A 24,254-nucleotide genomic window follows, 5' to 3' on the forward strand; every position below is an offset into this window, starting at 1 on the left:
CGGGAACACGTTGTTGTTTACAAAATAAAATCGAACAAAGAAATGGTGAAAGTTTGAATGTCAAGTTCATTAAGTGAACATATTGCACGTAATTACCGATTTATAAGTGAATGTTATTTTATGGGGCAAAATGACAAATTGTTTTTGTTTAACCATAATTGTAACATCCTGTCAGAAGACAATTTTACGGAATACACCCTTTAATATATTATATCATATATAGTATATGTGTACGTATGGACTTTTGTCTACGCGTACATGTAGGATCTAGGTCTGCACCATTTGACAAGGACGTTTAATCATAAATCTAACGAATCGAAGAAATTAATTTTAGCCTACTAAACGTTAAAAAACGAATATATCAAAAATAAAATAACAAATACAATATTTATTTCTAAGCTTTTATGTTTCTCCCTAGTCCGCTGAAACTAGTGCACCACTGAACATTGATGTCTGATTGTGATCCACGTATTCCCAACCGCCGCACGAGATATCTATGACGTCACCAGTGACGCAATGTACGTAAGTTGACGCAGACGCCGACTTCCAGTCTGTGTTTGCTGTAGTCAATGCATAAACGAGAACGTCCCTATTCTTCCTTATGAAACACTGTGTAGTGGAATGGGTTGTAACAAAAGTTACAAAGAACTGGTAGATGCCTGGAACTGGGACATTGAATGTTCCAGTAGATATGTCATAGGCGTTTCCCTCATTAATAACAATCTTTGAGAACACGGGATGGTGGTCACTGTACAGATGCCCTGTTGGCGTGTTCACCGAGAAATAAACCCGCATTGTCGCGGATGTAACTGGAAATAATAATATCTCTATATTTAGCTATGTTCTTCTATTTTATCAGACACTTTTGTCCCTTTGGTAGATCTGTTGCCACTACGTTTTCTGGAGGTAATTCAAGCTCTAGGTGTCATTTTAGATGTAATGGTACATAGATAGATCTAGTTTCATTATTTTTTCAACAATGTGCATACTTATTGTAAGGAATGGTTGGGTCGAACGAACAATTCCGAAATAATGAGAATTATGAAAAAATGAAGCAAACTTGAAAATTAAAAGCCGAAATTCCTACCTGGTGCCGAATTGGCATATTCAATGTGATACAGACTGTCGTCTGCTGTCAGTCAATAATTACCTGGACATACTGCAGAATTACAAGAGGCATATTCCATATTGTTTCCTGCGCACTGTCTACCTAGCAACGATGGTTTTGGGTTACTGCACGTGCGCTGTCTTGACTTTAGACCGCCATTACACGTAACCGTGCATGTACCCCAAGTAGACCACGAAGACCAACCGCCATCTGCAAAAACACGTGTACATACTTCTGTATTTTTTGAAGAAACAATATTATCATAAATAAAAATAATCTGTTTTATCACATACCCGTGCCGATTTTGCGACTCCGTAAAAATGGTATTGCACGGCCGGGCATATACTTTGACGTGACGTCATTTGAGTTATAATAACATAGCGTCCAGACGCGCTAAATGTTAGCGTTATACTATAGCCGAGTCAATAAAAAATGTTTCTTAATCACTTTAAATGGTCTTTATTTTTGGTATGTGATAAATAGAATGTTAAATTCGTGTAAATTCATTACTAAATTTAACCTAAGTCAAGCTACTTCAATTAATCTTACTGTAAAACTAATACAGGACAGTTAAGGTGATAGTGGATTTTGTCAATCCTAGAACAGGTATATCTTAGAACTTTTATTTATTGTGAATAAGTAGAACCTAATGCATAAATTCACAAAGAATGCCATTCCTGATATTCTGACTAAACCAATGTTTGTCTGTTGCAACAAAAATTGAAAGATCTGGTCAAAGGAAATAAATGCGCGTTAAAAATCAACAAAAATCTACGTTGGCTGTCAAGAAATGCCGTTAGTACACTGAATTAAAAATCTTCAAATCAATCCATTTTACCTTTCAAATGTTAGTTCACACTTATTCTAAAATGATTCCTAAATATAAGGAAGTAAAAGTCGATTGAAAAATACATTACTGTAACAGTAAATAACGGAATTACAACAGATTATACCCTAATCTCTGGTTTACTGTCCAAATTTGCCTGCATTAGATATAGCCTGGCTCAATGACACGTTGTTTATTAGGTAAATTAAAAAGATAGAAATAAAAAGAACACGATATTCAAACATGGCGCTATCACTTAAGATAAAAGTTTATATAGCTCGGTGACATGTTGAACACCAGAAAAACTATTTTTATCAGTTTTATTATCTGAAAAAAAAAATAAAAAAAAATAGCAAGACTAAAATTTCCCTATAATTGCTGAATATCCAAACGCGGCGTCCAACAAAAACGTATTACCAGTTAATGGGAGTTAAGTAGTACTAATACTGAATACGGAGGCAAGTAGGAGTTACGCGCCCTGGGTGTATCAGAAATATTCCCGATGAGTGTGGTATTTCATATATACATGTACAATGTATATTATACTATGTATGTAGACTAATGCATTAAAATCCTCTAAGAAATGTTATAATTATACCTTAACTAAATCATTGAAATGTAACATGTCTATATGACAAAATGGCAGTCTACAAAAATAAACCTTCATGTATTAATTAAGCAAGACTGGTGTAATCGCATTACAAATCTTGCACGTTTTTCACGTCAATTCTCATTGGGCAACCGTGACTTTTAAAAATTTGTATGCGCACGGCTGCTGTAACTCAACTGTAAAGACTCTTTTTTTGTTTCAAAGAAATTAAATGATTGTGTAGTTTTAAAAATGGTTTTATAAATACATTTTACATGTTATTTTGCCGTGTGTTAACGGTTGTTTTCTAAATAACTAATGACTAACGACTTGGGTAATATAAGTTTACAATGGTTTGTACTGTTATATAACCTGTGAAGATTCTTTAAAATTATTTGACTTACTACAGCCAAATCTGACTATTTCTTTCCCTGTCAAATGTTTAAAACCTATAATTACCCATGCATGGCATGCCGAAACAAATTTTGTCTTCAACGGAGTCACCGAAACAATGATCACCTCCATGGCTAGGATACGGATTCGAGCAAGTACGATCCCGACGCTGAAGACCAACGCCACACGTCTTGCTGCATGCAGTCCAAGGCGTCCAACCACTCCAGCCTCCTGCCACTTTATAAACAAAAATATTTACGTACTATATCTTTTTAAGTAACTTTTTATTCATGCAATAGCAAACAATTTTAATTGTAATTTATTTTAATCACGTGACAAGATATTTTCAAATGTGACGTCTCTATTACAAATGAGCGCAGCGGAGTGAATTAAAAGTTCGTTTACTTGCACACCTGGGTTCCTTGAACCATACATAACCGGACATGGATATGAACTCCTGGCCCGATTCCATCCCAATGCAATCAAGTCCTCCCATAAGCATGATATTGCTTATTTTTTTCTCTTTTAGCTTCTTTTCATGAAGCTGCTACAGTAAGCAGTGCTCATTTATATTTTTTTTTATATTTTAAGCCACTCGAACACGTGACAGACCCAGTCTCACACCATAGACCATCACCTTCTTAAAATAAGTAAGGCATATGTAATATTGATTTTTAGGTTTGTAAATGATGAATCTAATAAACGATCAAAATTTTAAGGTTTGTATAATAAATGAAAACTTTTTAAAAAAAATCCTACCCGGACATGGTTTCATGGAACAATTCCTATACTCGATTCCGCTTCCAATACAATCAAGTCCTCCATGAGCTGGTGCCGGGTCATCACACGCTCGCACTCTTACCTGTTGACTTTTGCCACAAGTCCTTTCACACATAGACCAATCACCCCAAGCTCCCCAAACGCCATCCACTGCAATGAGTAAAAGGGTTATTCTATATACATTTTCTTACATTACGATATTTCCATAGCAACGGAGGCAATATTTCGCGCATGCTGGTATTACGTAGGGCAAAAAGTGATATTTGACCAACCAATGGAAAATATCAACATCATGATCGAATCCTTAAAAACCGCTAACTAAATGTTTTGAAGAAAAAAAAACACAGCAAACATGCGAGCAGTAAATAGGCTTTCTGTTTAAAGTATCATTAACAGAAACAATTATATCTATATATTTTTCTGGAACAAAAATAAATACTGTACAAATAAATGTTTTGGACCTTTATAAAAAGATATTTAACAACGATGACGAACTGCTTCCAAGTGCGGTCTCTTGATATGCTTTTAGTTTTCTTTTATATGAATGATGAGTAGAAATGGCAATAAGAATTAAGTATGAAAATGTGAATATTTTCTGGCTCATTATAAAATCATCACCTTTATGTCTTAAAAATTATACTATTAGCAATATATTATTCTTAAGTGAAATAACTGAGACATGTCTATGAACGTCTACATATCTACATATATTTCTGTGAAGGACACTGGTTTCTTTACTTAATATTGCGCATGCGCGAATAAACAATGCTTCCCATTGATTTTGCAAAGCAATGAGCGCATTATTAAAATAATTTAAGACTTATTTCTTTTATTTGTGGAAGCATACTGTAACACATTTGGATCGACATTTTCATTGCACTTACTTAAATAGCGTGTATCTAATTCAGAAAGAAGACTTTGTGGACGATAATAGAATAACAATATCCACTCCAATTCAAAATCACCGATTGTTTTGTTAAACATCTCTCCTACGATTTTATTAAATAAAAAACAATCTTTTAAATAGTCTTATGTTGGAATTGAGAAGGGGGGGGGGGCACTTTACGTACCGAGATCGCAAAGTCCACAAAATTTTCGGCAGACGATTTTCGCGTGGTGAACATATCCGCATATGTTGAATGTACTGCTGATCAACGGACAATTGTAGTCAGGACTGTCTACGCATGAACCGGAAGTTGTGATAGCTGTAAAATATATAGTAATAGCTGAACCATATAGAGTTATAGCTTCCAAACATATAGTATTTTAATTTCAAATATAGAGTTATAGCTGTCAAATATATAGTTACTGCACTTTAAATATATAAAATTAAAATTCTATAGTGGAAAATGAAATAAAAATATTAAATTCATCGCTTGTTTGTTTGTTGTTGTTGTTTTTTCTATTTATTTTTGTTTGGGGGTATGGTTTATATTTTCATTTAACATTATAAAATTCAATATATTTCACTCGCCGTTCCGACTCGTAAACTAAAGGGAATTTTAAAATGTTTCCTTAAAAGATATTCCATGTTTCACTCGACGGAAAAATATTCTGTTAGTAGCTGTAAAAAAGTCGAGTTATAGTTGTAAGTTATAAAGTTACTGCTGTATAATATACACATGCAGTTATGCATATTGCTGTAAAATATAGAATAACAGTTGTAAAATAAAGTTATAGGTCTAACATATCAAATATATAGTTTTAGCTGAACAATATATAGTTACTGATGTAAATATATAGTTACTGTGTAAATATATAGTTACTGATGTAAATATATAGTTACTGTGTAAATATGTAGTTACTGTGTAAATATTATTAATACTGGTAGTTGTAGCTTTAGAATATGGAGTTATAGCTGTAAAATTATAACATCTGTAAAATATATACAAATTCATGCTTGTTGCTTTAAATGAGTAAGTTACAGCGGTAAAATATATAGTTTCAGCTGTAAATAATAGAGTAACAGCTCTAAAATATATGGTTACAGCTGTAAAATTAAGAGAAACTGGTTACTGTTGTAAAATATATATGCTGGTAGTTACAGCTGTAAAATACATACAAATATGCAGTAATGCTTATTGCTTTAAATAATATAGTTACAGCTGTAAAATACATACAAATATGCAGTTATGCTTATTGCTTTAAATAATATAGTTACAGCTGTAAAATACATACAAATATGCAGTAATGCTTATTGCTTTAAATAATATAGTTACAGCGGTAAAATACATACAAATATGCAGTAATGCTTATTGCTTTAAATAATATAGTTACAGCTGTAAAATACATACAAATATGCAGTTATGCTTATTGCTTTAAATAATATAGTTACAGCGGTAAAATACATACAAATATGCAGTAATGCTTATTGCTTTAGATAATATAGTTACAGCTGTAAAATACATACAAATATGCAGTAATGCTTATTGCTTTAGATAATATAGTTACAGCTGTAAAATACATACAAATATGCAGTAATGCTTATTGCTTTAGATAATATAGTTACAGCTGTAAAATACATACAAATATGCAGTAATGCTTATTGCTTTAAATAATATAGTTACAGCTGTAAAATACATACAAATATGCAGTTATGCTTATTTCTTTAGATAATATAGTTACAGCTGTAAAATACATACAAATATGCAGTTATGCTTATTGCTTTAAATAATATAGTTACAGCTGTAAAATACATACAAATATGCAGTAATGCTTATTGCTTTAAATAATATAGTTACAGCTGTAAAATACATACAAATATGCAGTAATGCTTATTGCTTTAAATAATATAGTTACAGCGGTAAAATACATACAAATATGCAGTAATGCTTATTGCTTTAAATAATATAGTTACAACGGTAAAATACATACAAATATGCAGTAATGCTTATTGCTTTAAATAATATAGTTACAACGGTAAAATACATACAAATATGCAGTAATGCTTATTGCTTTAAATAATATAGTTACAGCGGTAAAATACATACAAATATGCAGTTATGCTTATTGCTTTAAATAATATAGTTACAGCTGTAAAATACATACTAATATGCAGTTATGCTTATTGCTTTAAATAATATAGTTACAGCGGTAAAATACATACAAATATGCAGTAATGCTTATTGCTTTAAATAATATAGTTACAGCGGTAAAATACATACAAATATGCAGTAATGCTTATTGCTTTAAATAATATAGTTACAGCGGTAAAATACATACAAATATGCAGTAATGCTTATTGCTTTAAAAAATATAGTTACAGGGGTAAAATATACATTTGCAGCACTGTTACAACTGTTAAATATAAAGATATCGATGTAATAATTATATTATCAATTAGATTTTAAGCATATGTAAAACTATTGATGACTTTGCCGTTAACTCTGATGAATATCCGACTTAAATTCGGTTTCAACACTCATAGAACTTATTAGTATATAGATATCGTATTGTTTACTTTTATATCTACAAATGTAGATATTTTAGGTAAAATTTTACTTGATATATTTGAAAAAAAAGCTTGTCAACAACTGCCAGCACTAAATGACTATTTTTTACATGTTAGTTTCTTAGCGTATGTTAGTTCGAGGTCCAATTCGAAAGGGCCGAAAAGGTGCGATTGTTCCGTCAGTCTGCTGATAAGGACTATGGTAATGAATAAGGGACAAGGTGTTCCGATTGTTTTGAAATCTGATGTCATTTAATACAATCTCAGTTACCAACATGCATTTTTGCAATCGGAGCATCTCGGGTATTTTTCATAAGACAGACGGAAAAGGGCCTTTTTGGTTACATTTTTTTTTGTACAACATGTAGAAGGGACTCTGGTTAAAAGGGGATGTGGATAATAAAGCAGACGAAAAAATTGCTTCAAATCGTACCGTTTTTAATGAATTAAATTATTTGTTAATGTGAAGAGGAATGAAAAAGTGATTGAACGTAACAATTCAGAAAAAGATGTCCGCATGTATATGAAAATAAAATGTTAGTTAAAATTGTATTTCAAACTAATTTGGTATAAAATAATCGTAAGGAAAGATATAATATTTACTTCCTCCAGAGTGACTGCATACGTCTCTATTGCAGTAATCGATAGAACAGCACTGATTACATCCCGTTGGATTTGCAATGAAAACTCTTCTCTTAAGATCTCGCCCAACGAGACTTCCTCCTGAAGATGTATGCCCATAGCATTGCTATATATGGAATTGCAGAAAATATATACCTTTTGAAACACATAACTTATTAAATGCTATGATTGTGGCGGGGCGAAAAGGTGAAATTAAAAAATAATCAAATTGTTACAAAGATATGTATGGATGGATGGATGGATGTATGGATGGATGGATGGATGGCTGGATAGATGGAAATTCTAAAGAGATATTTGGTTATTCCTTTGATCTTCTTTTGATCTTTTTATCCTTACAGTCAACCTATTTAAACCCACATTACCTTTAATGACTTACATTTGGTATGTAATAAATCTCATAATGTTAAATTTGAAAACAAAGACTTTTTCCACAACGTCTCCCTGTGGACAGACAGACAGACAGATGGACGGACGGATGGATTAAAATCTCAACAAATATTATTTTTTCACTTCTGATACTTCTTTGCAAATCTTATTTTACATTACAATTTCGCCCCCATTACTTATGTTCATTCAAGTAACATTTATATGTATCTGATTTATGTTCTATGTAGATGTATGTGTTTAAAACATACCGCTGAGGGACGACATCCTAGACTGTATACAACACTGCTTCCAAAGTCGTCTGCTTTTGTATAACAATGCTAAAAAAATATAAATAGCAAATAAAAGTTACTTCCATTTACCACCGTTTTAGTGTTCATCTCCCTCAGTTTTTTTTTTTTTTTTCTGTTCTTTTTTTTTTTTTTTTTTTTTTTGTGTGTGTGTGTGTGTGTGTGCATCATTTCCGTCAAATGGTGGTTTCAACTATGCTAGTGAAAAACATAACCACCAGATACGCAAATAATCGAACGAATTTTAAAAGTAAATTATAAAAAAGATGTTACTAGAAATAAGTACATTCGAGTAAAGTATTTATGAATTATCTCGTTAAAATTCAAAGTTTATTATAAAATCTTAACGATTTCAGGAAACGATTGCGTGAACAAACCAGTTATAATATCAAAATGTTGTACGACTCTGTGTTTTGCCGCCAAATCTGCAAACGAATTTGATTGGTATAATGACCTGAACTTGCGAGCTGATGTATATACCTAGATCTACTGTTCTCTATATTGAACCGATACGTTAAGTACAATAAAAAAGACAATTTTCTATAAACCAAAAATATACGGACAAATATTTTAAGATTTCAGAACTTACTGTATTCCTAGAAATGTTCGCGGATACAGTATTTCGCTTTTATCACAACGTCGGCATTTTCGCGGATACAAACTTTAATAGTAAACAAAAATCGTAAGTTCAGTATTATGATGTATGAGGAAATAAAAAAGGAAGACAAATTTTCTTGAAATTCAGAAAATCAATTGAATTTCGGAAGTTGTTGTATTTTAGATGATCTGGGTTTATGTTTCTTACATTAAATTGTATTCATTTAAACGCAGAATGACTCTTTAAATTAAAATAAATACTTCATATTGTGAACACGTTGTAGTCACGTGACAGTTCGCCGTATGATTCACGCCATTGCACGATAAACATTCCAATGCACGCACTACCTCTGAAAAGATACATCATTGTATAAAAAATATGGAAAATTATCGGCATAATGGAAAATAGAGTGCCAACATGTCACAAAATACGCCCATCACAAATGTTAACGACACTTATGAGTGTGAACATTTCAATAATTACTAAGAAAAACAATACGTGTATGCAGAAGATAACACCGCTCCGGAAAAATCCGAACACTGGCTGATAGTCGCCTGTCCGAAGGGTCGGTCCCATTTTCACTTTTTTAAAGGGCGTCAAGAAAGGCGTAGTATCACTTTCATCAATATGATGTAACCGAGACGTCATGAAAATCCACACACGTAGTGTGGTCTACAGAAAGTTCCTGATTTTTACATAATTACCTAAAAGTGGCAGCCATTTAGAGGTTCAATATTTTATATAATATACATATAATAGACAAAATATGAAAGAAATCGTTATAAACAGCCAATTATATAATTATGAGATAATTTTTTTATCTTATCTTAAGCATATGATGATATATTGGGCCGGAATGACATCCAATTGGCTTTCGGGTGGGTAATAAGCACAAGAAAAGCATCTATATATTTTATTGTTCAGAACCCTAAACTAGTAGGCTTACAAAATAAGAAATATTTAACTCGATTCCAAACAGTGTGACACGACTGATATCTGACTGATATATTTTAGTATCTCATAAAATAGAATATAATTTAATATTCATACCTGGTCCAACGGTGATAAAGAGAATAATGCAAATCTCAATATCTGTAAATCGAATAGAAAAACAAACAAAAGTGTAACAAGGTCAATAAATTATCATTTTACGGACAAAAGTTCTTAAAACACGATTACACCATCTTATAAATCATTGAATTCCGGATACCCTCATCTATACGAGTATCTCTTGAATATTCACCAAGCAAAATAACTGATCTGTGCTGAGTGTCTAAAATGTTACATGGTCTGTCCAACCTGACTTTATAAATAATATTCATATATTTCATTCAATTCTTCATTTGCATACAACATGAACACCCAAGTCAACCTGAGTAATCCTGCATGTAATTTAGTGCTTTCAGCGCTTTGATCTTTCAGCATAGTGCTTACGTTAGAGTCACTACAACTTTTGATACTATCGCGGCTCACTAAATTTCGTTTCAAGTAAAAATCAAAATCTTGAAGCATGATAACACCATGTGATAATTAGCTTAGAATTCCGCGTACCCTGTATCATATTTCCAGATTATTCATCAACTAATAGAAATTATCCATGAAAAAGTATTAAAATCGAGTGAAATACGTTTTAAATACGATGTCTAACTTTAGTGGGCCACCTTAAGGTTTATAACTGAGGAAATCAGCAAGCTTACGAGAAAATAGAAAATACATATATTTATTTCAAATTGAAATGAAAACGCAATTTAAGGCAACTGCATGGTGAACTTACATGTCATGATAAAACTGACAATCCGATCTGTCTCCCTTTTGAAATTAACCAACGGTTTAGAAACACTGTATCTTTAAGGCATATAAAAATCGAAAAGGTCCCAGAGGTCAAGGTGGTCATATTAAAATTAATGATAAGGAAATGATAATGGTACTATATAATTACATTGTACATGTATGATTTGATGTGTATACGTGTACTTTAGCATGGTCGAGATCAGTTTAATCTAAGACCTGTATCACAGACGTTCTATGAGCGACTATTTCATGTAGTAAACAATAATGTTTTTTTGTAATTTGAAGCCAACGACGAAGTTAATTGATTTTTTCATATTATTTTATCAATGTCATAAAAATCGTATTTTAACTATCGCTCCACTACCTTTCGTTTGGAGCGAAGAGTAACGGAGCGAAAACGATGATCTGATTTTAAGGAGATTGTTTATGCACCGTAGCCGGTGTTAAACTTGCATTGCGTTGATAACTTGTTACTTCCCCTGGTCATTGGCTCGTGTATATGTAGCTATTTTCCTACTTTGTTCTAACAATATCGTAAAAAGGGTCAAACATTTATGTATGTGTGTGCGCGTGCGTGCGTGGGTGCGTGCGTGCATGTTTGTATGTATTCTAGGCATAATGAGGGTTCATCCGCCCTTTCAGGCACTGAGAGTACTTTTAAATTCTGTAATTTACTGAATGACACTAAATATTTATGCAAGTCGATTTGTGTGATTATACCATTTAGATGCACGGGAGGCCAATGAGACCATTATATGCATCATGGAGAAAAATAAATGTTGAGCTTGACTGACCAATAAGATTATGCAACTCGCAATGATACCTGATTATGAAACTCGCAATGATACCTGACACACATTTTCCCTATGCACGACTGACATGCACGAGCATTCTTTACAGGCGAATTGGGAATGAAATTTTAGCCAAACATCGGTTTTTTTCAATTTTGTATAATACTAATAATGAAAATTTTCCCATACTGTTGAAATTTTAAATACATAAAAATTACATATGTAAGATACAACAAGTGATACAGACCATCTCAAATTCGTTTTATTTTCCTTCTATTGAGGGTAGCTTTTGACTCCATTCTATATCATTTTTGCAGATGCTCATATGAGTGTAATTGTTGAGTTGGTGGCCCCGTCAATATTCTAAGGAATACGTCTCAAATGGGGTTGCGATGTGAAATGACTGTATTTTTTATTTAATAGCAAACACTATATTCCTTCCTTTATTACAATTATGCCCATTCATAATCATATAATATAATTATAAGGTCTGATATGACATATTTTGTTCGTTCTTAACATAGTGTCAATAAAATGCTGCAGTAGAAAAATAAAATGAGAGAATATGCTATGAATATTTTATGTGAAATTATCCTACCTAAATGTTTCTATTTAAGCTCAATGAAGTTAGAATAAATATTTCGATACATCTGCTTCAATAACATCATACCTGATCACGATTTTAATTTAAAACCGAGGTCTCACCGACTGGTGTATGCGAAACTTATTTTGAAGTTAATGATATTGCGTTTTATCACGAAACATATCTTATGTACAAATATACATAAAATCATATATCATATTACATAGTTACGCAAGGGCAATTTTCTCATTCAATTTTAACAATTTATGCACAAATGCATTATATATAAATGATTTCGCACATAAAACCCTAAAACATTTGTAAATGTCACTGTGTTATTGATATAATTTTACTATTCATATGTTCCGCTACTTAAATTTCAACTTTCTCTGAATTTGTAAACTAAAATGATATTTTGTCAGTAACATCTTCCTTGAATTCAACGAGAAATATAACAAGATCTTTGCCAAATGTTTACTTCATAATTAATGCATGAATTAAGCTATTTGTTACTTTTTTTAATACCATTATACATTGAACTATTCAAGAAAAGCAGTAAAATTTTATATACCAAATTATATAAGGGAAATTCATTAGTAACTTTAGTGGCATAATAGTTTCATGTAAACGTCGGTACCGTTTTTTGTCTAAGGTTCTGAATGACCGCATTGGGCGGAGCAATCTCTTCTCTGGCGTAATATCAATTGTATAAATAATGTACTATACATATGCTAATTAAAATAATGTTCTCATTACTAAATGTTGTTCTTTATTTGCTGTTTTATTATGTGTGCTATAAGAACAGAGCGGGATATTTCTATGGATTTGTAACCTGTAATGGTTTATTATGAATTATACAAAGTACCAACCACCTATTTCACTACGAAGTACTTTGATAACAATAACAACAAATCTAGCTACTATAGTATAACTTATTATATACAGGCATGCACTTGTATCAAAGTGAATTATAGAAGTAACTATGAAGCCTGTATAAACAAACAAATCAGTCTCTTTTATCTCTGGTTGAGATGAGGACGCATGTTTTCTTATTTTTATCATGAGTATGGGCTGTTCTTCAGCCTGATGGACATTATATGTCCTCGTAATTCATACTTGTTCTTATATTTTTAGTATTCTTGTTTGGTTTGATGTAAGTATTCAGTGCGCCACGCAACGCATCCCTTGTAGGGTGCCTACCGACAAAGTATTTAATATACATGTAGTTTATTTTCATTGTATTGATAGTATTATTTTAGTTCTCAGTCGGTGAATCGTTATACCACTAGTGAGGTGACTACTTTCTTTACATAGTTTATTTATCATTCATTATATTTATTATTTTTGTCTTGACTGTTGTTAAATACTACCAGCCAAAGTTCCCTTGGACCTCTCGACAAGGAGATTTAACTATTGTATTTTTGTAAATTTTGATGTTTTACATTATACAATTATTGACTAGTGAGCCATTGAATATGATGTGATATTCACCGGTAGATGACATATTGACCGAGGCGATAGCCGAGGTCAATATGACTTTCTGCCAGTGAATATCACATCATATTCAATGGCTCACTAGTCAATAATTGTTTTATTATATGTATAGGCTAAGAATTAAAAAAGAAATCACGAAAAAGTACAACTTTATATACATGTACAAATTTTGCCTCGTTGAAGCGCGGGAAAAAAGACGCACGTGCGAGGCGTGCAACGACTACGCGAACGCTGCGCATACAAAAGTAATTCAAGTTTATACTCATCGATGCGGTTTAGCCTTTAAGTATAACAGTAAAGTAATGATATTTCAATCGAGAAATATGCTATAAAGAACAAAACGCAACAATTATTTTTTAATTAACACAAGTAATTAACAGTCTACGGTGTATGGTCATTGAATATGAGTCTCAATCTATTTTTAGACTTGGAAAATCCAATTCAGCCAGTTAATATGATACTACACCCAGTGAATATGATTTTATAAAAAGTTCTGTTGACTACAGTTTGGACCAATGAGATTGCAGCTATTTTTAGATCAAATAATAAATTAGATTAAATTTGTAATTGTAGATATAATTAACATCATATCTACATATCGGACCACTGTCTGTATTTACAAATAAAATTTTTGTTACATACCAGTATGGAGCAGCCCCTACCCCCAGAACACAAATTAATATGTTCTGGGCAGCAATAGCTAAATCATTATTGTGCCAACTTAGCGAGCCTGTCCAAAGATATGTGTATACCTGTGGGGCAGTTGCATACTAAAGCTTGCCTTGCCTAGTTCCACACTCATAGACAATTCCTCGGCATTTCAATCCCATTTTATAAAGCGGCGATCTTTAATGCGATACAATGTACTTTATTTAATTATATCCATAGTAAATTAAATTTATTTGTAAATTGTGTATCTTTTATGAATTTGAATATAGCAATGCGAACTTCACCATTTTTACTTATATGTAAGTTAGCTGTGACTAGACTTTCTGTAATTTTATGACTTTTACTTGTTAATGTTAAATCGATGTTAACATGGCGATATTTCAATTACTGTTTCATAACACGGTCGGCGATAGTTAAATCATCGATTTCATATTCGTTAATCAATTGTGTTATTCTTTGTGCATATGGCATTTTATATTGTTTTTATAGTTTTTTTTATTCAGACCTAGTGTCTGCTTTTCACCATAGTCATTTCATACCATGTCACCCGGAAGTGGCGTGAAATAAGCTGGTAGTTTTGCAATTGTATGGTTAAAATAAGTAGACCTATAATGTAGATAATGTTTATAAAAAAATAAATAAAAAATGAAAAAAATATAACTTAATTAATTGCATGGAGTACAATAGACGTAATCGTAACAAAGCAAACTACATGTATCAGCTGTTGAATTAAAAATAGAATATAATCAATGTCTAGGTTTGTCATAATTTTTTCTTTTTCAGCATTGATTAAACTTAAAATATTCTCCAAACATTATGTAAGAATTTACTAGGCCAAATGTTTGAACGTTCATCATAATTCGGTAAATATATTATCATTATTAATCTATCAAGCGCATGAAGAAATTGTCATCTTTTTTTACACTTGTTAATAAAACATTAGATTTTCTTTTTTCTGCCATGCATTGCCTCTAAGTCAATACCCAATAGACGGCGGGCCTGCCCAGGTATAGCTGCGATATTGTAAAATCAATAGAATAACGTGAATTTCAATCAAGCGCATCTTAAACAACGGTGCTGTCAATATATGTTTTAAGTAACTCTTTCCGGTATTCTACATGGTCTATACAAATAAATAATTCTGTTTAAAAGTAAACCGCTTTGAGCGTACTATTATATTTAAACACAATTGCTATTTTTAGATAGTCATGTTCAAGCCGGGTAGATTTTAAGCGGATGTAAACAAAGCAATATTGATTCAATATCCGTTAATACACGGTCAAGTCTGATCGCGTAAAATCTTTTCAGTGAATTTCAATAATATTAATGCATATATTATAGTTGGAATTTTAATGGTATAACATCACGCTGATTTTTGATCGCTTTTTTTATAAAAATGCACCGCGTGTTACACTTAACATCGACTTTGGGTATATAATACATGTATATAACGGCTGTCGTCTGCTATATAAATATATAAATAGTAGACTATCAAATGGATTAATAAGGTAACTTCAGAAAGGTAGGTCATTTATATGTATGATACATTGATAACTAAAATATACATTAAATCTGATATCATTTGGTTGGTAAATTTAAAACCTAGTTGAAATATAATACATTAAAATAGTGTTATATATCAAGTTATTTATGTATAATGTATTTATATTTCAAACTTAAACGAAAGAATTCTTATATAATTTCATTTTTATGGGAAAAAAAATAGAATTGCACTCGTGCGATCATTGTATACATGTTGATAATATCACATGGGAACAAACAGCTCAATAGTAAGTATGTCTGCACAATAGTTTAAATTAGTACAGTAGTAAGTTCAGTTAGCTCAATAGTTAAGTTCAATATTTACAATTAGTTTAAGAGTAGCTTCATGTTTATATAAGCTTCAATATGTCAAGCACAATGGTACAGTACCTCAACAGTCAGCGTCCTTGCACGCCTCGGTCCTCTGTGTTCGAATCCCGCTAGTAACTTTTGGATACTTTCATGTGAGGATGCCTCCCAGCAAGCTCACGGCAGATTATATAAAACAAAAGGATAAGCTTTATTGTACTAACATTTGCCATAAATATGGAACAAAGCCAAAAGATCCGAACAGGTCGTTATTATGAGGCTGCTGTGATTAAGCTAGTACTTGACTGATTGATTGATTGAATGATTGACTGACTGATTGACTGACTGATTGATTGAATAATTGTGTGATAAATTGATTGAATGAGATTTCAACTGAGGTAATATTTGATTGATTAATTGATTGATTGACTCTTTCGGCTGCTTTATCTGTTTGATTGGTTGATATTGCAATTGATAATTTATTAATTGTTGATTAAAAGTTTATTAATTGATTGATTGGTTGAATGGTTGGTTGATTGATTGATTGATCGATTGATTGATAGGTTGGTCGCTTGCTTGAATGAATGATCATTTAGTCATTTTTTTCATTTGTTTTCAGAGCAATTCGGAAACTAACGTTACACAATTTCCAATTTTAAGTGAGACAAATTCGTTACATATGGTTAATATACATGTATTTTATGACCTTTGTTTTTTATCGTCTGCTGTTGACATCCTTTACATATTACATACTTATTTCTTCTAGCAACAATGAAATATTTTAGTTTCTGTTTTTTTCGCGTTTTACTTAAGCAGAAAAGTTGAACAAAAAGTTGTAAATGGAGACCTGCGGATTGGTTGAACAGAAGAGAACAGAATAAAACAGAAAAGAACAACATAAATATCTTTTAACAGGGCTATGATGGAAAAAGTAAGCAATATTTCTTATCGTCATGTTTTACTTTTTAAAATAATTCTTTTTACATAATTATATATGTACTTTACAAAATTTTATTGACAAAAAAATCCACCAGGAAAGCAGTAGATCTATTTCAATTATAAGTTTGCAGAAAATTTCTGCGAGTTCTAACCGACATAGATTATGACAACGAAAATGTCACGAAACTTAAAGGTACATTATGGCCCGAAAACGAATATATATTTCCATCTTTAGAAAGGGCAACCATGAGTTTCAAAATGATTAAACTGATAAAACAATTATTTTAGAGCATGATAGATATTTATCTTCAGAAAAAAGTAGCACTGAGTATAAAATCACTTGACATTATTGCATGATATTATATGGAAGTCAAAATATTACTTTGTTTACAATTTGCTTTACTTTGTCATTACCCATTAGGTTTTTAGTGTTTGTTGTTGCTGTTGTTGTTGTTGAAAAGGCCGTGTGTGAAGTAAAATACATACAACATTTTAATAGCTTTAATACAATTCTCCAGGTTGACAGAAACAAGCCGACGTTCTTTTTACAACTTCGTCTTCTGCTATGGAAAAATTGTATAACCAAAAGAAGACATCCGGTAAGTGTAGCTAAACTAATATCACTAATCCTTATAAACAATAAAAACTATCATATAGTTTCTAAAAGAATAAGGCAAGGCAATTCTTATTTGTTAAAAAATGACTGCTTGTGAGTGGATTTTGAACCACTATACCTTCCGCAGGCGTGGGTTGAATAATGTTGTCTTAGTTTGTAAATCACAGGTAAGGTAGAGAATTACCTGCAGTACATGTAGCTTATTATGTGATTAACTACCATGCTTCTAATTAATGACCTTAGTTGATGTTAGTTTTTTATGTTAAAAGTGTGTAATAGGCGTAAACGTTTTCAATGAATACAGATCCGCTTCAAATGTCCCTATATAACGCTAGTTAGATATACATGTATTCAGCTTCAAAATTAAACCGCCTTATTAGCCCGGTAGTGCGGGGACAGGTGGAATTTGTTTAAATATCTTTTAAAATAATGATGACCAGCATTGTTCACAGTATATAAACAATTCACCTTCTGTTATCGCAAGAAAGATGCAAGTTAAAATATATAGGCTCCCACATTGTGTACACCGGTCTTACTGATATTTGATTCGATATTTGAGAGACCGGTGTGTATACAATATAGGCTCCCAAGTAAGGTACCGATATATAAGGTAGGATATATACAATATATTAATGCCCAACGAACTGTCTTAAAGCATCATTTATTATTCATGAATATAATCGCTGTAGTGGGTCTCATAATTATGTATACTCATTGTCGCGCTGATATCCTAAATGGACTTGTCAATATTTCAATCCGTCATTTTTATGGAAATTTCGAAAAATACGTAGTGATTGGAACAATGTAGACCCTGAAAAGACATCGTACAAAAAGTGACAAGGAACTGCATCTGTGTATTGCAAATCGATTATTTTTGATTGATAAGATCTTCATGCAAAACAAACCTGTATCTCTTGGGTAGTTAAAGGCAATGTTCATAAAATATTTATTACTTTACTGTTCTGTTTGAGAAAGTATATGGGCAAATACTCACGACACATTTTTAATGAAGTGAGCTACGAGCCAAAATTTTATGAAAATAATTTAAAATTCCTAAAATATACTTATAATTCTTTTAATGTTCTTCTATTTCAGATAATATTTCTTCTCGAAGTTTTCATACCCCTAACACTGTTTATTGTAATTCTGTGTATCCGCCGCACACAGGTAGCTTACCCAATCAACGAAGGTAAGATAAGATAACACTTGGATAAATAAAGCTCGTTTTCCGAACAAAATTTAGAAATTTTACTCATGGAGTCCTATTTACCATTTTGCTACAGTTAAACAAAATAAAAACTCTACTTGTGTGTGATTGCTCCAGCACAACTTTTCAACAAAAGAAAAGAGCAAACAAACAAAACCAACAACCAGAACACAAAATTTAAACCAGCAAACGTACAAAAACAAATCAAGCTTTTGCTACAGTTACAGTGGTGCCGTTCTCGTCCATATACTTTAACACTAATCATCAATGGAAATCTTTCATCTTTTTGGACACATACACACTTTGGACAAGGCATTTAAGAATGTTAGATTGAATTTGACCCTAAACTTTGACATGGACATTCAATGTCAAATTAGGATATTCAATGTCAAATTATGTTATCTTACTCATTTAATGTCTGTTTATGGATCCGATTCATTCTTGTACAAAACAACACTTATGAAATCTTGTCGTTGTTTTTTTGGGTGTAAATTTGACCTTGACCTTGCTTTTGGTCGTCATACAATGTCAAATTAAATTGAGCTTAATTTGCAATAAAAGTTGTTTTATTTCTGGATCTGACTTAATGTATACAAAACGACACTCAAGAAAAAACCGACATGTTGAAATGTCCACGTTTGACTAAGCTTGACTCAGAAAGGCCATCGGCAATTAAGGTTAAACTATTGAAATTTGCTTTTAAAATCGTGATTTTTGTACAAAAATAAACATCAGTGAGACAACAGACATGTAAAATAATTCAAATTATGACCTTGACCTTTAACTGATTTTTATCATCAGGATAAGATATCGTAGAAAAAAGTGTATAACCTATTTGAAGAACTATTTTACGGTATTTTCTTATTTCGTTTCAGAACATTACTCACCGAAACCACTTCCCTCTGCGGGGATTATACCTGTTCTACAGGCATTCTGTGGCGATGACGCGAATGTATTCGAGAAAAACAACACCAGGTTGAAATTTTACTAATATAGCAAGATTTTACTCATACTTCCTAAACGGATAGTTTTTCCAAATATGAATGAGTTACTTCCCCTTTTATATATAATCAGCCTCCATTTGTAAGTAGACTGATAGCACATTTTGTATTATAATGTGATTTTTACCTGCTGTCTTTATCTTGAAGACGATTGAACTGAGTCTCTGCGTGATAGGGAAGTATAAGGGAAATTTGGTTAATTTAGTTTCATTTTGTTTTCTGTACCTTTCAATTTAAATAGATTCTAATTAAATTTTAAACTTTATTCATATTATCAAAATTATCCCCCCTTAATCAAGTCACATTGTAAATATATGTTTACATTAAGATAAACTTGCAGGGAAATTTTCAAATCAATTACAATGTTTAAATTCCTAAACATTCTTGAAGCTTTTTAGAAAATTTGACTTTCTTGTTATGGGTATAGAGCGTTGTAGGGTATTATGAAAATCAAACTGCAGGCCAAGTACTGAGACTTTGAGAAAAGTAAAAATATTCAAGATAAAAGTAATAATTTCCATGTTATGTGTGATTTATGACTGATTTGCATTATTTTTCACCATACTTCTACCATGTTATTAACGCCGTAAGGGTTATTTTGACCTCTTTTTTTGTTAATAACATAGGTTGTATGTGAAAATTGTTTTCTCTGTTCACTTCACTTAGTACATTTTCAAAATGTCATGAAAATTAGCATTTATCTGGAGACCTGCTGCTTTAAGGGGGGAGAAAAGTTACCTTGTTTTAAGTGGTGTAGTTCCCTTCCAGCAGTTGTTTTGTATTGTTAAATATATTAAACAGTATGATATAATTATATATCAGATAAGACGTAGCGACAAAATTATGGTATAACACAGCAAGTCCACCCAATAAATCAAAGATTAACTGATTTCATTTTCAACTTCCTACAGTTTCCATTTTAGGTTGGGATTGAGAGTTGGCAGAGTTCCAACATATAGTTTTTGTTCCTTACTGTGAAATGATTTAATCGAAACTTTAGTCACGTAGAATTCTCCACTATTCCCTTTGGTGGAGGGTTAATTGAACTTCTGCACTTTTTGGGGAGGTTTGGTTAAACAATCCCTTGTTAAAAATAGGGCATATCTTTTACACAAATTCAGCAGGGAAAGCAAATATAATATTATAATTATATTGTATATGTTTCAGATTGTATACGTATTTTGAGAAATTTCATGAAGTGTTACAAAAGAATGGTGATACTTTGCAAAGTTTACCAACTGACTTTATAGATCAGTTATTGGGGAAACTTGTTCCTGACAGTGGTGTCCTTAATGTTTCACAGATTCTTCTTTTATCAAAAGGTAATCAGATTTTAAACATCTATTTTAAAAATAAACAACAAAAAATGGGGTGGGAGAGTTAAATGTCTAAACATATAAGAATAACTCAAACATTTTTTCTTTCATTCTTTAATTTGCAAGACATAAAAAGGACTCCAATGAGGTTTTTTGACATTGCAGAACTGTAAATAATTTTTTGAGGTTAATGATCTATTTGATTCAGGTTAAGCCCAATATTTTGTATGCACAATTTCAGATCATGCACTCATTCCATTTATCCGGAATAATTAGTCCAATTGTGAAAAATGACCCAAATTGAAAAATGATGCAATTGGACTAAGAATAGCACAAAAAAAAATTAATTTGTTTCTCAAGTATATTTCTCAATCTTTTTGTTTTAAGTGCCCGTGCTGACCTATGTAAGAAAACTTAGATTTAATGTTTTAAGCTCTTGGACTTTAGTGAAGTTCCTGTAAGATTTTAAATATTATTTTCACATTCTATAAATGATATATTTTACTCATGATTTTTCAGAATTTCCCTTTAACTTGTTAATTGACAGTATAACAAGTTATGTTTCAAGCATACATGATTTGCCAAGTTCTGATGTTGACAAGTTGTGTAGCACAGATGATACAACTTCCTCACAATCTCTGGTAATTAATGGTTATTTACATATATATCTTTATTTAACACATGTATAGAATTATTCTGGTTTTAGTTTTGATACTGTTTAACCCTTCTTTTTCTTCCAGAACTTTAATCAAAGTGTATTTATCATATAATCTTTAACCAAATCTAAAGTAAAATAAAGAAAAGTTTCTGAAGCATCAGATGATATAAAATCCTCAGACAAGCAGATTGAACTGTAAGTGTTACAGTTGTACCTGTATCGTTGCCATCATTTAGCTATCATTGTCGAAGAGTTTTTTTATTGTTGGTTTTTTAGATGGATTGAATCAAAGTAAAGGTAACAAAAGATGGTTTAATATATACTGTCCTTATCTAACAGACACAATTTAATCAGTGTCATCAATTTCCTTTCATTAATTCTGTTTTCGTTTCGCTTTTAAGGATCTCCAATTTTTATGCCCCTTTTTATGAGGAGAGGTAATAGATATGCCTTTGTTCATCTGTCTCTTCTCCCAGGGGGGGGGGGGGGTAATAGTTATGCCTTTGTTCATCTGTCTCTCGTCTCAGGAGGAGGGGAGGTAATAGATATGCCTTTGTTCATCTGTCTCTCCTCTCACGAGGAGGGGAGGTAATAGATATGCCTTTGTTCATCTGTCTCTCATCGTAGGAGGCGAGCTAATAGATATGCTCTTGTTCATCTGTCTTTCCCCTACGAGGAGGTGAGGTAATAGATATGCACTTGTTCATCTGTCTTTCCCCTAGGAGTAGGGGAGGTAATAGATATACCTTTGTTTATCTGTCTTTCCCCTTAGGAGAAGGGGAGGTAATAAATATACCCTTGTTCATCTGTCTTTTCCCTAGGAGAAAAGGAGGTAATAAATATGCCCTTGTTAATCTTTTTTCCCTTAGGAGAAGCGGAGGTAATAAATATGTCCTTGTTCATCTGTCTTTTCCCCAGGAGAAAGACAGGTAATAAATATGCCATTGTTCATCTGTATTTCCCCTAGGAGGAGGGAAGGTAATAGATATGCTTTGTTCATCTGCCATTTCCCTAGGAGGAGGGGAGTTAATAGATATGCCCCTGTTCATCTGTCTTTCCCCTTAATAGAAGGGTAAGTAATAAATATGGCCGTGTTCATTAGTCTTTCCCCTAGGAGCAGGGGAGGAAATAATATGCCCTTGTTCATCTGTCTTTCCCCTAGGAGGAGGGGAGGTATTAGATATGCCTTTGTTCATCTGTCTTTCCCCTAGGAGGAGGGGAAGTAACAAATATGCCCTTGTGTATTTGTCTTTCCCCTTAGAAAAAAGGGAGGTAATAGTTATTCCCTTGTTCATCTGTTTTTCCCCTTAGGAGAAGGGGAGGTAATAAATATGCCCTTGTTCATCTGTTTTCCCCTAGGAGGAAGGGAGGTAATAGATATGCCTTTGTTCATGTGTCTTTCCCCTAGGGAGGGGAGGTAATAAATATGCCTTTTTTCATCTGTCTATCCCCTAGGAGGAGGGGAGGTAATATATATGCCTTTGTTCATCTGTCTTTCCCCTAGGAGGAAGGGAGGTAATATACGTGGGTTGTCCCAATATTATGTGACAAGATTGTTTAAAAGCTAGATAAAACAGGTACGAATTTGATATTTTAATATGTTATAAACCCATATAATTTAAACATTTTCACAAATTTTCAAAGAAAAATATCAACAAACAACAAAAATATGCCATAAACACCGTGGCAACTAACTGAATCGCGGCTCACGTCCAACGTCAAAAACGGCGTTAAATCTATATAAGGCGCCTTTCTCAAATACTCTTAATGGCTTTCAACGCAATAATGATACCCATAAATCGTCAATTTCTGACTTAAATCATGTGGTTGTTAATGTCTGTTGACTGTTTTGATGGCATACATTAATTTTTTCTATACGCAAACTTCCGGTCTCGTTACACCTGTTTTTAGCTGTAGGAAATAGGTGACGAAGATCGGTCTTCCTATCCGTGTTTTCCTTATTTTCGCTTTTTGTAGCGCAACGCTCTGGTTCCGTTTATGCCTTTTGTACACAAGTGCTCAGGATATGTTGCTAAACTGTTCTATTTGGTATATTTGTTTAAAATTGTAATATGTGTCATCTCGAAATAGTCATGGAACCTGAGTGACATGTTCACTGTGCCGCGAATTCTTCGAACGTCGCCATTTTAACTTTCCTATTTCCTATGAGAAGTGTTCATTTACTTGTTCGTTTCTTAAGTTTTTTAATTAAAATTTTCTGAGTTGATGTAAACATAGCAGCAGAGGATGTCAACGTGTCTGTCTTTTCCCTAGGAG

At 32.3% G+C, this 24,254-nt stretch overlaps 2 protein-coding genes across 3 annotated transcripts in view; one reads left to right on the forward strand and one right to left on the reverse strand.

Moving 5' to 3' along the window:
* Positions 1 to 373: 373 nt before the first annotated feature.
* LOC132719427 (thrombospondin-1-like) lies at positions 374 to 10,951 on the reverse strand. Its single transcript, XM_060703190.1, has 10 exons — positions 10,836 to 10,951; positions 10,112 to 10,153; positions 9,322 to 9,410; positions 8,425 to 8,493; positions 7,751 to 7,895; positions 4,767 to 4,901; positions 3,676 to 3,846; positions 2,983 to 3,153; positions 1,151 to 1,318; positions 374 to 809 (listed from the first exon to the last, which is right to left on the reverse strand). Exons 1-10 carry the CDS (start codon positions 10,840 to 10,842, stop codon positions 415 to 417), a joined length of 1,392 nt encoding a protein of 463 aa, XP_060559173.1. The 5' UTR covers positions 10,843 to 10,951; the 3' UTR covers positions 374 to 414.
* Positions 10,952 to 15,334: 4,383 nt separating this feature from the next.
* Positions 15,335 to 24,254, forward strand: part of LOC132719428 (ATP-binding cassette sub-family A member 2-like) — a 51,965-nt gene continuing 43,045 nt past the window's right edge. Inside the window, exons 1-7 of one of the 2 annotated variants that reach the window (XM_060703191.1) lie at positions 15,335 to 15,911; positions 17,054 to 17,171; positions 17,698 to 17,778; positions 18,891 to 18,984; positions 19,878 to 19,977; positions 21,171 to 21,325; positions 21,839 to 21,960. In XM_060703191.1, coding sequence (XP_060559174.1) covers positions 17,160 to 17,171; positions 17,698 to 17,778; positions 18,891 to 18,984; positions 19,878 to 19,977; positions 21,171 to 21,325; positions 21,839 to 21,960 — 564 coding nt within the window. In that variant the 5' untranslated portion in view covers positions 15,335 to 15,911; positions 17,054 to 17,159. The remainder of the gene's footprint in view (positions 15,912 to 17,053; positions 17,172 to 17,697; positions 17,779 to 18,890; positions 18,985 to 19,877; positions 19,978 to 21,170; positions 21,326 to 21,838; positions 21,961 to 24,254) is intronic. The other variant, XM_060703192.1, reaches the window with a different exon arrangement.

Source organism: Ruditapes philippinarum, unplaced genomic scaffold (genome assembly GCF_026571515.1).
Source record: "Ruditapes philippinarum isolate M1 unplaced genomic scaffold, ASM2657151v2 ctg3150_1_1_1_1, whole genome shotgun sequence".
NCBI lineage: Eukaryota > Metazoa > Mollusca > Bivalvia > Venerida > Veneridae > Ruditapes > Ruditapes philippinarum.